Here is a 14,162-nt window from a genome sequence, read left to right as displayed (position 1 = left end):
CCTTCCCTTTCTAGTACTCTCTTCCCACACTCCGCTCTTGAGATATGAGGAATTATCACCGATCACGATAAGGACCCGAGGAGGTGAACCGTAGAAATTAATTCCTTTGGGATATTGTAGTACCAGGGACACGGACTGAAACTGATTTCGGATTGAAACTGAAATAGAAATAGGTATTTTAAGATTAACTGAAACTGGAACTGGAACTGTAACTGATATTTTGTATTTGAGGCGGACTGAACTGAAACGGAAACTGACATTTGTTATGCGGGTGAGACTGGAAGTGAAACTGAAACTGGTAAATTATTTCAGTCCTGAATCCTGAGTCTGTTCCGCCGTCTGCGCCATTCGGTTACTCTTACTACTGTAAAAATTTATATTTATGCGCGCCACCTTTACATTATTTTTATATTCTCTCTTCACAGATCTTTCTCTGCCCTTCCTCGAGGCAAAGGCTGCCTACGGGTACGGCCCTGCTATTTGGATTGTTCAAAATCGCTCCTTTTTCTACTCGTACACCAGCAAACCGAGGCCTTGAAATAAACGTTAGTAGATGCCATTATACCATATGCTTTGCTTGGAAGTTGGAAGTATTACCTGGGGAAAACTAGTACTGGTTTCAACTTGATGGAGCGCCGCCTCATTTCTACCCATGATGCTTCTATGTCTTTGAAGTTTGAACATTTTTGAAGACAATGTTGATTAGGCCTACAGATCCGTATTGGTCTTCTAGGTCTCCAGATATAACGCCATTGGACTTTTATGTGTTGGGTAAAAAAACAAACTTTACTTTACACCAGTTGTTTCTCGTGAAGAACTGGAAGTTAGGGTGAGAAGAGCTTTTGATGAAATGGAGTAGGAATTCGACTACCAACGCTAATTTCTATTATGTATTGAAAAAAAAACGGTAGAGGCGTAGAACAAAACTCAATTGATATTTGTTTTTTATTTTGTGGTTTGTTATCATGACCTGTTTCTGTTTTTGTTTTGATCTTTTTATATTTAACTTTGTATCCATTAAATATAGATTTTTTCATATTTTGGTATATAAACTGCCATTAACAATGAATAACAATTATAACCATAAAAACATTTCAAGGTCTCCTAAGAAAATTATCCATAACGGTCACAATTTTAAAAAATCTAAAATAACACGGAAAGCTTAACAGATGGGTATAGGGAATGTAATAATTGATCGATGTAGAATTTTTTTCGACATTTGAAAATGCAAAAAATAAAGCAGGTTTCATTTAAGTAATTTTTTTATTCAAAAATCTTTATCTTTATAAATATAAAGGCTTCTCCCCAGCCAGGTCTGCATTTGTGTTTGGGTATTATAGGAGAAGTAAAAAATCTTGTGAATAACTTGAAAGTAAAATCCTATCAATCATAGGAAAATGATATCCAACGACGTAGATTTTCATGTAAATTCCGTAAATACAAAAAATATAGGGTGTTCTACTTAAAATAAGACGTCAGTTGCTATCCACATGTTGGTATGCAAATTTTCAGATTTCAATTAAGTATTAATGGGAGTCTGGATTCTTTTAGGTAACGCGTTTTGCGTGAAACAGCCTGTATAAGTAACTACCTACTTTAGGTATATTTGGCAGTTATTTTGAAGAGGAGCTCAGATCATTTTCAAGCTACCTCTTGAAATTTTTCACTTTCTTTTATGCTTTTACCATTACTTAATACCCTGCAGTAAAGATCATAGTGAAGTATGATCCTCGATTCCCTGTTAACATTGAAGGTACTTTAGAGAAATACTTATTGTGCACTTGAGATCAAGACTACTGGGCGTAATAATTGAATTACAAAAACTTAAAATGTATAATCTACTTACATAGAATTTACATTAGATTATCAATAATCAAATCCCACACATAATAGGAATTTAACATTTTATGCTTTTAAAAATATATAAATAATACTATTAATTGCTTTTCAAATTGTGAGATGCCTAGGTACATAAAATTATACGAAAATGGACTACTTGTTTAGTTTATAATACCAATACAATAGGTAAATGGTAAAGTAAGTGTAATTTATCTATAATGCTTCGTTGTCCTTAATGAAACTGAATAATTATCACTTTTATTAATATCACAAAAGGCATGTCCTTATCTTCAAAAACTGTATTGTAAATTAGAAAAGAAACATTTCAGTAACAAGTCTTCATGATGAACTTCTGCAAATAGGACAAGAATCTCTCACGTTTAACCACATATTAATGCAATCGGCATGAAACTTATGACCACAAGTTAACTGTTTAATAGAACTTGCTTTCAATACATCAAAGCATATCACACAATCTTTCTCGGAGTCATTAGAATTCCTACGCCTTCGATGCCTGAAACACAAAATGAATACATTACTCAAAATGCAATTCAACAGGTTACCGCGGAGATTGGTTGACGGAGCGAGGCGGTGGTGCTAGGTTAAATGGGGACGCAGTCTCGTAATTTAGTCTGGGATTTTCGTTTCTGAAGTAGTAATACATTGCTGTACCGATGGCTACAGCCAGCATTATACCGAATGTCCAACCAGGATGTGCCATTATTGGTAAATTCGCTGATCACTAAACATAAGATTTATTATTTGAAGCTCTATCCATAGATAGTAATAACAAGGCAGCAAACCAAGCATTTGATGTACTCCACAAATAGATACGGGTACGTTGTTGACAGAAAACAAATCATAATAACTTCCTCTGTCAAAAATCAAAAGCTGATGTCCATGCCATAGATTACAAACAAATGTGTACATGTACACAGGGCATTCATTTCAAAACGCCTATTGTAATTTTGTATTAAAAAATAAAAAATTGTAAAAAGAAGTATATTTTAGATTAAGGGGAGGTTTAATGGAAGATCTACTTTCATTTTAACGTCTACCCTCGACTCCCAACTACCCTCACCTTAAAATTATAATATGCACCCCCCAAACTTTGCCACGATAACGACGCCCTTTAGACCATGATTTGTTTTTCTTATTTTGAGGAGTACTATCATCCCCTGTAATATCTGCATGACTTTAATTAACACCGTGTACATGATCTAAGTGTACACCACCTGTAACAATTAGCCTACTCAAAATCAAATCCAATGACCTTGTAGAGTCACCCCAAGGTGCCCTGGCTATCTCCTGCATACTTAGTTTTAGCAGAGTCCCCTTGCCTAAGCCCTTTCTAAAGTACTTATAGAAGTTAAATTAATAATTCCAAGAAGGTGGTAAAAAACTAAAAAGTTTATTGGCCATGATTTACCTACCGCATTTGATACCTCATTTTTTTAATATTTAACTGTCATCTTTAATAAACACGTCAACATAAATAATAATTACACTACAGAAGTAAAGGTCTTTTTTGTAAAATCGTTTTATGCTGGGAATAGTACACGACGAAGTTCGTGATTTATTTTTAGTTAAGTTTGATGACAGGTCAATCTTATATGGTGTAATTATTTCACCCTTTCGTACATGAAGTGAGATAGTAGTCAAAGGAACGATTTTTTGCAGTAGGTAGCTAGCAAGTGCGACACGTCACTCCATGGCCAACCAGTTTTTACCAATTTTTAGGATTTTTAATTTAATTTTTAAGCTTGCATGAGAATAGTTGAGTATTTTTATGTCATCCGATGAATATTTTAATTATCTATCCGATGATGTTTTTATTTTTCATGTAGGATGAAGAGGGGAGGAGATATTGCCGAAAAATTCCCATGTTATTTCCCTATGGCCCTCTGTAAACTTGCCACGCTGTATACGATAAACAATGTAGGAGAAAAAAATAGAATGTATGATAATTGATTGTTTGCTGACGTCAGAGGCTCTGTATAAATTTTGCACAACAGAATAATGGCTGAATGTTTTGTTTTGTGAATTATCTCAAACTATAAACATCAGTGAATTTTTTGAATCCCCAAGTGATCACTTTATTGCACCTGCTTCGACCTTGATTTCAGTGTACCCATCATCTCACACTCGAAACAAGCAACAATGAGAGACCGAGCAAAACGTTCGACTGCGGGTAATCGCATGGCTAAGTTGTTAAACGAGGAAGAGGAGTGCCAGGATGAATTTTACAAAGTCAATTATGGGGGTTTTCAAGAGACGGCAACTGATAATGAATACGAGTAAGTTCTCATTATCGCCATTTATAGATTGTCGACAAATTGAAGTTTCACTTTAGAGCCGAAGAGGAAGGAGAGGATCAGGTGGATTCCGATTTTAGTATTGACGAAAATGACGAACCTGTTTCTGAGAATGAGGAAGAGAGTCAACGGAAAAAGAGGAGATTGGTTACAAAAGCCTATAAGGTAACTTCATAACAATTGTAGGGGATGGTTAAGTCTAAAAGATGTGTACATGCATTTAAAATCACAATTAATTTTAAGTAATTTTAATATGACTTCAGAACTATTCAGTATGTTAAACATGGGAAACTGTTTAAAGGTTTTAATGGTATTCAGATAGCGGCAATATATCACACAATCTGAGACTAAGCCATCAAGTATTATTTCGAAATTACTTGAAGACCAAAATCTTGTCTCATTTGTGTAAGGGGTTTGTTCTTATCCGGCTAAGATCTTCTGATCGCGATAAAATCCTTCTGTATTGCCCGAGATGCACAGTAAGCAATGATATTTTTTTATTTTCTCACTTCTACTTCTATCAGACATTTATGTCAAAGTTAGGACTGATGTAGGCCTTCTGCAGTTTTCATGCCGAGCTTTCTGGACAGAGGTCGATTTTCCTGGATATAGGAACCCTCATCAATGCATTATATAAGTAGGAGTTGGGGATGTTAAATTCTTTAGCCTCCTCGAATTATTGACTGCACTTCTAATGAAAAAATGTTATTAGGAACCAGTACCAAACCAAAACAAGCAAAAGTCTACTCCGAAACCGAAACCATCAGCTTCCAAAGAGAATAATGACACTCAACAAACGTCTGATCAAGGAGGTGTGTAAATATGCAATTTACTTTTGTATTGTTTTAAAATCACCCGTTTGGCGAAAGATTATTTTTGTTGATTGTAATTAATAATGAGCATAAGTTTAGTTTGTACTTTTCCTAATATAAGAAATATAAGTTCATTTCTATGGATTTGTTTTAATGCGACTGTCCTTTTAACAAATCATTGTACTTTTTAAAGCTGCTTTTGCAATGATGTTCAGTAAGTAATGCACTACTATTTGTAACGCCTGACTGATGTGTGGTACCCACAGAACGAAAATCCATAAGAAAATCAACTGCAGCCAAATCGGCAGCCACAGCTCAACGTGTTAAAATTCGAACGTTGGAGCAGAAGAAAAAAGCAAAAAAGCCGAAAGAAGAGGAATGGATACCAACCCAAGAGGAACTTTTAGAGGAAGCTAAAGTTACCGAATTGGAAAATTTACAAGCTTTAGGTGAGTGTAATTATCAGTATGGTTACTGCAGTGTTGCAATTTAGAAAGATACCAGAAAATGGAAAGTGAAAAGAAATCGAGGCGCCCTTTCAAGAGAACACGATTTGGTCCTATTATTCGGTACCATTCTATGCGAATGCCTCTAATCGAAGAAGTTAATCCAGAGTACGTATGCTGTGTTATGATTTTTAAATCTAAATGTCTAATTTACAGAGAAAAGGTTAAAAATGAAAATAAAGCAGATCCTGCTCAGAAATACTATGAGAGAACTTTTATAACATTTTTGGATGATCCCAACGATGTAGTATACAAAAATGTAATGAAGATTAGGCCCCCGCCAAAAGTTCCAAATAAGTTACGATGCACAATCACAAAGTAAGTATCAATGCTCTTGTTGGAACTGTGTGTGCTGAGCAAATTTGTCTATTAGACTGATTTGTGCGAGGGGAACACATTGACAATAAAGTACAGTTGTGTCTTATTTTTATTCATTATAGGGAATATTTTGTATCCATACAAACTTAAAAGTGTCCAGTACTTGGGTCATCGGAAGCAGTTAGGTCTGCTGAATTAGAACTGTCGTTATTAGCTGTTGTGATGTCTGTTTTGGTATGTCACTAAAATCTCCATAGACTGGCCTGGGTATTTTCTCTATTACTGTTGAATATGACCAACCTTCAGTCAGTGAGTTTACTTCAGTCTTTGAAATTGATCTTCCCTTTATACTTCGATACCTTCTCCCAAAGATCTGTTAGTTGCAGTGTAGCTTAGCAATTGTTAACAATTTACTTTTCTTGCTGGCACATACAAATAACAAGCTAAGCTATGTACATACTGTACACAGAAATAAAAGGCCAATTCCTATAGAACACTACATAGAAGGACAAGCAAACCTTTTGTTAAGGGTGAAAGGTGTACCTTCCATAATAGTAGGAGGCTGCTAACTATCTTTTATTCATTACAGACTGCTTGTCCATATCTAAGATCCTCAAGGTCTCTCCTGAACAACCTCCAGCCTCTGAAAACTGACACAGGGTACCAAAACAAAAATCTTTTCCGAACAAACCCAATGACTCAAAATATTTCGTTTTGAAATTAAACTTCAAAAAGTCTAACTTCCCTTTTTTTTAGCATCATGAGACATATTTTTGTATACATATTATAATTTAGAGATTTATTTATATGAAAACCGCCAAAAAGTTCAAATATTTTAACAACAAAAAGAGCTATCGAAAAAAAGTTTCAAATAAAAGTTGCAAGAATCAATGGGATAAATTCAATTAACAATTAAAAATTTTTAAAATGGCGGTTTCCGAGATTGACATCAACTTCCTTATTTTAAATGGACGCCATATTTGAGATTTTTACGTCAGTCGATAGCCTTTGTTAGGTGGTTTTGCAAGTAATTCGCTTACTTAGTTGGATTGTTGATTTTAATATTGAGTAGCCTTTTATCAATAATTTTAGATGGATTTGTGGGATTGGCCACTGTCGTTTATGATTGTATGTCTCCCGTTTGGGTAACTCCTTGCTTTATATCAAAGGTAGTAATACGACTCGCTCCTATCTAAGAAAGATTTATATGCACTAACAGTACTAACAACAATTGCAACCATAGCAAAAGTTGTTTATTCCAGATCCAAAATTCTTATCTGTTGCAGAGGTAAAAGTGATGATGATATTACTGTATATAAGTTATCAAACTTTCATTGTTGACTTGTTTTAATTTTAGAAAACCAGCAAAGTATGTGGATCCATTAACTTGCTTACCGTATCACGACATACAAAGCTTTAACTTAATTCGAGAAGCATATTACCAACAGCTAGAGGCACATGGAGATAAAAACGACCCCGTAATGGGCAAATGGTTGGAGTGGTACGCAAAAAATAAGGACAAAAGCAGAAAACTTCGATTTCATAGATCAGTTCCTAAAACAAATTAATATGGCAGTTTCTGTAATTTGTATAAATAAAAACTGAAAAGTCATGTAAATAATTTCATTTGATCTATACAAGGTGCATGTAACTCTTAGGGAGAAGATCGTCTGCACACATGCACGGATCTAGGCACATAAAATCATCAGTGTCCAGTTTGCATGGATTTCTTGGAGGACAGGCGGGTGCGGCTCGCACTATGATGGCACAAATGCTTTCATAGACCCAACGCTGCGGTTGATTACCATTGATTACTGTAGCAGTTTGTCCACAATATTTTTTCAGGCTTCCATAGTGTTCGCAGTAGTACTTTAACTGAAATATTATTTTGTATTCACTGTGCTAGTATACTGTAGTTTTGTATGACGCTATTAATTTATTGTTGTGCGTCATTAATTTTAGGTGATGCACACGACACGCTTTGCAATGTTACCTCTGCCTCTAATGCATCTATGTTGTCTTTTGGATGAGTTGCCAAAAGCTTTTGTATTACCAAATCGCGGTTGTCCATCAAATTTGTTACACTTCCTGTGTGAACGTTAATTTTTCTGTTTAAGATCCGTTCTCTGCATACCCGTAAATCGCAGTCGATGAAAATTACTCTAAAAGACTTGCGCCATTTCGTTATGCAATAATTGTGAGCTTACCTATTAGGCGGTGTATCTAAACAGTCCAAATATCGAAAATCGTTCACTGTAAAGGGAAACCCTGTCAAAACCCAACCTTGATCCAAGCAGTCCTTTTTTAAAATTCTTTGGTCTAAGACTTTCATTAATAAATTTGTTTGGAAACAGACATCGTCTTGACATTCTCGAAGTTTTTTGCCCAGCTCCGTTTTGGATATCCATGCTTGGCAAAGGAGATATTCAAAATCAACTGAAAATAAACCATCAACTTCATTTGAACAAGTATTTAGATGCTCTTGCATATGATCAGGAGCACTTAAGCATGAATGTTTTGTGGGAGGGGTTAGTAGCATTTGACCATAGACGTATGAGACCGAAACAACGTTCCCTTAAAAAAGCAAAATAAACTTGCACTCGCATTAGAAACCCCTCCATCAAAACATGCAGATGAAAACCAACAATTATTATAAGTGTAGGTAAATAATTGTTTGATATTCCCGCTAGTTTCCGCAATAATCGACCGTGTCAAGATAAATAGGACACCCTGTATATAAATTAATTAAGGGAATTGCAAATACCGCAACTCGCAGAATAAATGACCGCTACACCGCAATTCGTCTCGCTTATGCAGGTGCAGTTATACCCCAATACATCATCGCCTGAAACTGATATATTTTCTAAGCAAAAATGCCCACTTTAAAATTATCCTATATTCCATGTCTTTGATAAAAACGAAATTCACCGTTTATTAAATTAATAATTCAAATTAATTCGCGATAATCGCTAATTTTTTATGATACGTTCTCTCGTAAATACCTCAGGTCGAGCCCCACGTTGTTGCGTCTTCGCTCGCTTTTTTTACTTTTGTTTGTGTTTATTATAATAATTCATTTATTGTCTACATTTACAGTGAATACTTTTTATTTGAATGCGTAACCACTTGAAAACTTCGCTCGTTAATTAAAAAAATGTGGGATACTATTTGAACAAACAGTTGTACAATGGAGAAATTATTTTTTAAATAATTGTTAAACTTTTTTCGTTAAAAATTTACTATGATTTTTGAGGCACTTTATAAGTTCACCTTTTTGTGCTTTACAGGTGATTTTTTTCAGTTCTAAGTTAGACTGAAGGTACTTTTTGTTGAATATTGTTTTCAGGATTGTTATCATTAGCGATTTATTTTAATACAGAAGTTAACCGCACAAAATTGCTTATTTGCCAATTTATTTAAAATTTTGCGGGATCCCGCGGGATTAACATCTAATGATTCCGCAAATGCCGGGATTGAGATTTTGCTGCGGGATTGCATTCCCTAGCTGTAACTTTTGAACTAGTAGCCCAATCTTGGAACTGTTTGAAATTATGGATTCTACAGGCCACATTCTAGATGAAAATTTTTTCCGGGTCGATCTGAGACAATTTTCTTTTCGGGCCTCAAAAAAAGGCAGTATATAACCTTTTTTTTACCAAAAATCGACTACACCAAAATTTCTCGGTAAAACACTTTTTCTTATTAATTTTGGTGCGTAGAATCCAAAACAATTCGTACTTTTTCGATCAGATTTCTCAATCAAAAGTTATAGACTAGAAACCAATTTCGAAAGAAAATTCAAAGGGCTGTAACTAGGGAATGCAATACCGGGATCGCGGGATCCCGAAATACCGGGATCCCGCAGCATTTTTGCGGGATTAATCCCGCACATAAATGGAGCGGGATCCCGCGGGATTTGCGGGACTGAGGAATTTGTCGACCAAGGGGACGACTCTGTTTGCTTTGTTAATGAAACGCATAACGGAGAAATTATTTTTAAAATAATTGTTAAACTTTTTTCGTTAAAAATGTACTATGATTTTTGAGGCACTTTATAAGTTCACCTTTTTGTGCTTTACAGGTGATTTTTTTGAGTTCTAAGTTAGACTGAAGGTACTTTTTGTTGAATATTGTTATCAGGATTGTTATCATTAGCGATTTATTTTAATAGAGAAGTTAACCGCACAAAATTGCTTATTTGCCAAATTATTTAAGATTTTGCGGGATCCCGCGGGATTAACATCTAATGATCCCGCAAATGCCGGGATTGAGATTTTGCTTTGGGATTGCATTCCCTAGTTGTGTAAATAGTGAAACTTTCTCGTAAATCTCTACTAAATTATGGGTCCATTTTAAAATGTGTGGGGGTTTCAACCCCTAGCATACTTTTTCGTAAGTATAAAATCCTTTACTTAATGGCAATAGTTAAGAATTACCTTACCATGTATAACATTCAGATTTTCTTCTAATAAGCGGGCTTGTGTTTTCCTCCCACAGCCACGCGGTCCTAGTATAACAATTCGTGGTTGTTTCGGCCCGCCAAATCCTTTCTGTATTTTAATGTGTTCATAGCATTCTTCAACAACCTCTTCTATACTTTTTTCCCCCAAGTGCACCTCCTATAAGAACAAGTGGATGTAATCCAAACTAAGTATGGTTATGGAAACAATTCCAAATTAGGTACTTAAATTTAAGAAAAATGTGGTAGTTTTTCTTACTATTAAACAGTGTTTAAACACATCCCGTACGCTCATTATCGAACGACGATACTCTGGCCATCCCTCTTGAACGCTCGAGTATATTGCATTGTTTAGTGGTGGCTCAAATGGCGGTATGAGATGAATGACGTGCGTTGGAAGAATGCCATGTTGTAACATGGCCTTTGCTTCGCATGCATTTTTTATGCAATCTACACACCAATTTGTGCAAGTTGCGCAAGGTAGGAACACTCACCTATTAATATCCATCCTTTGACTTGCCTCCTTCTTACTATTTTGTCTAGACATTTGGCCAATTCTTGAGGTGTCAGTTGAGATCTTTCTTTCTAATTGACAGTACGCAAACAATTTTTGATACTATTTTTACTTACCTACCTCTCGGTTTAGTTCCTCTACGATAGTATTCTCATTTACAATTGTTTGTTGCGTGTAATATGAAATTTCCAATGCTACTTCGTATAGATTGATTTTCGGTGACGATAGCAATACGACCCTTGCTACGTTAATATTTTTAGCAGCATGTTCCAGAACTTGTTTCATAAATAATACGTGATCGACAGGCTGTTGAATAACCAATTCACGGGCAAGCTCCTAGACAAACATTGCACGCAACATAAAAAGGACGTGGACACTCACATGAAATAGATCGTAAATCCGATGCTTCTCCAAGTATGGGATATGCCATGGTGGCATCGTTAACTTCCTTCTTAAACCATCACTCATTTTAGCCTTTTTTAAAAAGCTGTCAAATCTACTTCCATGGAGATAGGTACCGATTTAAGCATTCAGCGGTTGCTTAGATGAATTTTCGATTTCCTCTGCAAGCTAAATAAACGTGGAGAATGTTAATTTTAGAACAGACCTCCCTTCCTGCTGGCGAACATCTTTAAATCTGTTAATGCCCCTTCGCATGCGACTAGGCAATGCCCACTAAACATTGAAAATAACGCAAAGTTGAAAAAACACATAATAGCTATTTATTTACTAAGTGCGTCATAAGGTTCTTTATCTACGCGAGAAAAGTTTAATTTCCGACGTGCAATAGATTTTTCAATTTCGAAAACCAAATTTTGAATTTCTATACGTGAACTTGCAAAAAATTATCGGTTGACCTACGTCTAGCTCTATATGAAATTTTTCTATGATTGATTGATTTACTGAAGATTTTTTCTCTTTCCATTTTCCTGAAATTTGCCTTCAATATGTATCTGTAATTTACATTACCCTTTACAGGTTTTGTTATTTCAGATTATCCCTATAAATTTAAACCTACAAAATCAATGCTGTGGCCAAAAAATGCATGCAAGACAAAACTGCTTTAACTGCATAGGTATAGCTTTAGCTCTTTAAGAATTATTAAATGATTTCTTTTTAAAGATTTACATAAATGGTTTACACTTGAACACGCTGTGATGATGACTTGTATTAATACGTTTTTAAACGTTTTAATTAAATTTATTTATTTATTTTAAGGTACTCCATTTAACACATTTTGTAAATATGATCTTCAATCTCGACACCGGTTTTTAGGTATTTTTCTAAACCTGACGCTCGACCTGATGATGACTGTTAAAACGACGAAATCGATAGCCTAGACAAACAAAATACACAATCTTTTGAGTTTCGATTCTTCTTCTTTTTTATGATACAACGTATCCCACGTATTTTTTAAATATGCCAAATTTGCGGTTTCCATGTAGAATTCGCAGTTGCAACCAAATATCCCCAACAAATATAATTGAATACGATCGTCATTCTGGATATCTCGTCGCCTAGGTTTCCGAAAGTAATTAAATCCATTCAATTAAAAATACTCAGAAATGGTACGAACTTCAAGGCCAGTACAAAACACTCACGGACTTTTTCAATTCTACCAAATATGTATAAATTATTGGAAAATTCGCTAATTTTTTACACTTTGCATATTTCACATGATATGGAGTGATTAAACTGATTAATCCCTTAAAATCTCAAAAATTTCGACTTTACCTATTTCAATAACATTCGAAAAATTAAGACATATGATACTGTTACACCTTTGGCCGAGGAAATTCAGTTCTGAAACCGCGGATACAGATCCTGCAAAGGTACACAAGATTCTATCCAAAAAGTTATTAGTATTTATTAAAAGCTGATATGTTTCACGTAGTGGGTTGTGACTGTTAGCTTGTTAATGTGATATTTATACAAATGAATTACGTACATGAAACAAACCTTTAACTTCTTATTATAATCTAAGAAGGTATATTTGTGATTAAAATCTAATTAAAAACATGTCTGTATAGGTACCTATGAATAATACGAAACAAGGCCCCTGGCGCAGTCAATTAATTAATTAGATACTGCTAAGTGAACTGACAAAAGACCATTATTGCATTAAACTTTAACAACTGCAAGGCCCTTCATTCTGATTATTTATGCATTTCATTAACGTAAGTGCACTCTCGCAGCGTTGCAGATATACAAAAAATTGCCTCCGACCATAATTTATGTTAGTTAGTTACTGGGTACATAGTAATGGCAATAAAGCGCAAAAATATCCATTATACTTTGGCGCCTCTTTATGTAGTTTTACAAATAACCACATTTTTTCAGTTATATCAAGGAAAACACATCAAACTTTTGTTTTTAGTCAGTTTCATTTTTAAATCAATACTTATTACTGCACTGGTCACACACTATTGTCTTTGTCAGCACGATCTTAAAAACCTGGACGATATTTTACTGGCAATATTTACTGTTTACAACTATTTGTCAATAATCCAGTTTTTATTCATGTCTCGTTTTTATACGAAACGGATATCCAATATTTTGAAGAATGTGGGAAAACTCGATAAGAGTTTTAAAGAAATCACACAAATACAGATAGATTACTCTGCGGGCCGTAGAAGATTGGTGACACAAATGACAGTTCGGTATTTGCTTGTGGGACCATGTCTTGTAATTGCCGGTTTGATAGCTGTGATGGGAAATTTAGAATATCGAGCAGATTTTCAATGCACTCAAATCAATAACGCAACCACAGTACTGAACACCAACGTGAGCAGCTTATTGATATTCCTTCTATCCGAGTTGAATCAACGTTTTATTGAAGTCCATAAGTATGGATTTAAAGACTCATTAGTAATGCATTCAGATGCAGCGAGAAAAATCAGAGAATTGCACTCGCTTTGTAATACACTATGCCAATTAGGTAAGGAGGTTAAATCTGTGTTTGAGACTCTCTTAATGGTCAAGATAATTTCTTGTGGATATTTCATTCTAAGTGGAATGTTTTGGGGTAGCTCGGGTACATTTGGACAGTCAGCTCCATTTTATTTGATTTTTGGAACAGGATATTGGATATCGCTGAACATATTGGAGATTCTATTGCTTTTATACATATATATATATATGCTTTTATACCACTTCGCGACATATGCTGATAAAGTTAAGTGACAATAATATCGCAGAATCTGTTTAAAAATATTTTTGCAGAACAAAAAATCAATTCGACTTATTGAAAAATTTGGCTCTTCAGATTTTTCAAGCTTAAAATACATGCAGGTTAATTCCAAATGTTTTTTAATGATAAATTTACAATTGATGTTTTAGGCAGAGCTTTACCTTCTTCATGCTTACATAGAAGACGTGAAGTTCAGTGTTTTTGGCTGT

At 34.8% G+C, this 14,162-nt stretch overlaps 3 protein-coding genes across 6 annotated transcripts; 1 reads left to right on the top strand and 2 right to left on the bottom strand.

Annotated features, from left to right (window-relative positions):
- Window positions 1-2,123: 2,123 nt before the first annotated feature.
- On the bottom strand, window positions 2,124-2,744 carry LOC116163620 (RING-H2 finger protein ATL63-like). Of its 2 annotated transcripts, none has more exons than XM_031477644.1 (3): window positions 2,643-2,744; window positions 2,403-2,581; window positions 2,124-2,353 (listed from the first exon to the last, which is right to left on the bottom strand). In XM_031477644.1, the coding sequence occupies exons 2-3, from the start codon at window positions 2,558-2,560 to the stop codon at window positions 2,179-2,181; spliced, it is 333 nt and encodes a 110-aa protein (XP_031333504.1). In that variant the 5' UTR covers window positions 2,561-2,581; window positions 2,643-2,744; the 3' UTR covers window positions 2,124-2,178. The 2 variants fall into 2 exon arrangements, with proteins under 2 accessions (XP_031333504.1, XP_031333505.1); XM_031477645.1 differs by having other exon boundaries at window positions 2,631-2,741.
- Window positions 2,745-3,811: 1,067 nt separating this feature from the next.
- Window positions 3,812-7,402, top strand: LOC116163811 (vacuolar protein sorting-associated protein 72 homolog). Of its 3 annotated transcripts, XM_031477943.1 has the most exons (8): window positions 3,813-4,136; window positions 4,193-4,319; window positions 4,867-4,966; window positions 5,160-5,180; window positions 5,233-5,415; window positions 5,460-5,580; window positions 5,629-5,790; window positions 7,148-7,402. In XM_031477943.1, the coding sequence occupies exons 1-8, from the start codon at window positions 4,000-4,002 to the stop codon at window positions 7,356-7,358; spliced, it is 1,062 nt and encodes a 353-aa protein (XP_031333803.1). In that variant the 5' UTR covers window positions 3,813-3,999; the 3' UTR covers window positions 7,359-7,402. The 3 variants fall into 3 exon arrangements, with proteins under 3 accessions (XP_031333801.1, XP_031333803.1, XP_031333802.1); XM_031477941.1 differs by having other exon boundaries at window positions 3,812-4,136; window positions 5,460-5,790; XM_031477942.1 differs by lacking the exon at window positions 5,160-5,180 and having other exon boundaries at window positions 5,460-5,790.
- Window positions 7,403-7,416: 14 nt separating this feature from the next.
- LOC116163810 (adenylate kinase 8-like) lies at window positions 7,417-11,284 on the bottom strand. The gene is made up of 8 exons (XM_031477940.1): window positions 11,145-11,284; window positions 10,884-11,099; window positions 10,744-10,834; window positions 10,509-10,699; window positions 10,232-10,409; window positions 7,998-8,226; window positions 7,784-7,952; window positions 7,417-7,665 (listed from the first exon to the last, which is right to left on the bottom strand). Exons 1-8 carry the CDS (start codon window positions 11,229-11,231, stop codon window positions 7,423-7,425), a joined length of 1,404 nt encoding a protein of 467 aa, XP_031333800.1. The 5' UTR covers window positions 11,232-11,284; the 3' UTR covers window positions 7,417-7,422.
- Window positions 11,285-14,162: the final 2,878 nt, after the last annotated feature.

Source organism: Photinus pyralis, unplaced genomic scaffold (assembly GCF_008802855.1).
Source record: "Photinus pyralis isolate 1611_PpyrPB1 unplaced genomic scaffold, Ppyr1.3 Ppyr1.4_LG2, whole genome shotgun sequence".
Lineage (NCBI taxonomy): Eukaryota > Metazoa > Arthropoda > Insecta > Coleoptera > Lampyridae > Photinus > Photinus pyralis.
The sequence above is the reverse complement of the archived record's forward strand: the minus strand, read 5'-3'. Positions and strand labels throughout refer to the sequence as shown.

Coding starts and splice junctions, on each gene's coding strand:
- LOC116163620 (XM_031477644.1), bottom strand. CDS start 2,560: ATGGCACATCCTGGTTGGACATTCGGTATAATGCTGGCTGTAGCCATC. Junction 2,354..2,402: donor TCCGTCAACCAATCTCCGCG/GTAACCTGTTGA, acceptor TTTGTGTTTCAG/GCATCGAAGGCGTAGGAATT.
- LOC116163811 (XM_031477941.1), top strand. CDS start 4,000: ATGAGAGACCGAGCAAAACGTTCGACTGCGGGTAATCGCATGGCTAAG. Junction 4,967..5,159: donor ACAAACGTCTGATCAAGGAG/GTGTGTAAATAT, acceptor TACTTTTTAAAG/CTGCTTTTGCAATGATGTTC. Junction 5,416..5,459: donor GGAAAATTTACAAGCTTTAG/GTGAGTGTAATT, acceptor GTTGCAATTTAG/AAAGATACCAGAAAATGGAA.
- LOC116163810 (XM_031477940.1), bottom strand. CDS start 11,231: ATGAGTGATGGTTTAAGAAGGAAGTTAACGATGCCACCATGGCATATC. Junction 10,835..10,883: donor TAGAGGAACTAAACCGAGAG/GTAGGTAAGTAA, acceptor ACTGTCAATTAG/AAAGAAAGATCTCAACTGAC. Junction 7,666..7,783: donor TAGATGCATTAGAGGCAGAG/GTAACATTGCAA, acceptor ATAATATTTCAG/TTAAAGTACTACTGCGAACA.